This window comes from Plasmodium brasilianum (assembly GCF_023973825.1).
Source record: "Plasmodium brasilianum strain Bolivian I chromosome Unknown PB_00_11, whole genome shotgun sequence".
Classification (NCBI taxonomy): Eukaryota; Apicomplexa; class Aconoidasida; order Haemosporida; family Plasmodiidae; genus Plasmodium; species Plasmodium brasilianum.
Window position 1 is genome coordinate 48,537 of NW_027122943.1, and position 1,459 is coordinate 49,995.

General features: G+C 22.0%; 1 protein-coding gene across 1 annotated transcript; it reads left to right on the plus strand.

The window, feature by feature from the left end:
* Window positions 1-220: 220 nt before the first annotated feature.
* MKS88_000264 (uncharacterized protein) lies at window positions 221-1,130 on the plus strand (the record flags this gene model as incomplete). The annotated part of the gene is made up of 2 exons (XM_067219371.1): window positions 221-307; window positions 441-1,130. 2 exons carry the CDS (start codon window positions 221-223, stop codon window positions 1,128-1,130), a joined length of 777 nt encoding a protein of 258 aa, XP_067070301.1.
* Between the last annotated feature and the right edge of the window lie 329 nt (window positions 1,131-1,459).

Here is a 1,459-nt window from a genome sequence, read left to right on the forward strand (position 1 = left end):
TTATAAAAATTAAGATTAAAATTTTATGATATATATTTAAAATTATTTTCTGTAGGGATGTTATAATAGATGTTTTATTTATATAATTTTTATTAGTTTTTTACAGAGAAAACAGCAAAAGATTGTTATAAAAATAATTATAACATTATTGATCTTTTGAAGCATATTATACTTTTGTTAATTCTTCCCTTAATTTATTAGAATATTAAAGATATGTATAATGGTGGAAATAATTAAGTCTATCTTATTTATTAAAACTTTTGAGTTAGTCCTTGTAACATGGATATGTTATTTTTACAATGATATGGTTTGATAATACTATATAAGGATATATTCTTTATACGAATATTACATATTCTACTTTAATTAATAAAATTTCGTAAAATTAATTATTTATCCTTTAAATAAAATAAATATAATTTATTAATTTTTTTTTTTAGCGAACATTTAATAAAATCGCGGATGCAAAATACAAACATGGGAGAAATTTAGATACAAAAACCTTTCGATTATTAGCAAAATATAAACAGGATAAGGATTCGCATATTTTAGGGTTAAAACAGAATAAATCAAATAATAATGAGCATGAAAAGTATGATATAACTATTAATGAAAAAGGGAACAAAGGAAAAAACAATAAATCTGATAAAAGTTCATTAAATAAGGCGCAATACTATATGAAAGTAATAGATTATAACAATGGAATGTTTGATGGAAAACATTTTCATTTTGAAAAAAAATGGATTAAAAAAAAAGATTACGATAATTTTCTTGAAAGGAATAGAAGAATTTGTGATATATCTTTAAGCAAAATAAGATTTAGGAAGTATGGTATTGGAGTTGCTATGTTTGTTATTTTTTCCTTGTTTGTAGCTGCAATTGATGTATTACCAAGATTAAAGTCTTTGGAAAAGACATGGAAAACCATTGCAGAGAGTGGAATATTGGAAACTTTGAATAGTACTATAAGTGGGTTGAGACAGGCAGGAATGACTTCTATTTATTTATCATTATATAGTGTACTTATGCTTATATTGATTATTGTGTTTGTAATAGGAATTTGTAGAGTCTTAGGAAACAATGAAAAATATAATAAAATTAAATTGATGTCTGAACAAAATGCATATTAATAGACTTATATATTTCTGTATTTAATTTTTTAATATGAGTAATGTCTGTAATATATTTAGTGATATTCTTAATATGAATACTTATAATTTCTAAAATATTGTAAATTCACATAAACATAATTAGTCTTTTTGGCACACAACAATATATGTTCCTCGTCTTTTTAGGAATTTGAAAGCTAAAAATTTTTTTAATTTGTTTTTTAACGTATAATTTAAGCTTAACTAAAAATACTTATAATAAATATATTTGTGTAATAAATAGATTTCAATGGACAATATATGTCGGTGCTTTAAGGGGAGTAAATAGTAGACTTATTCATAAAATATTA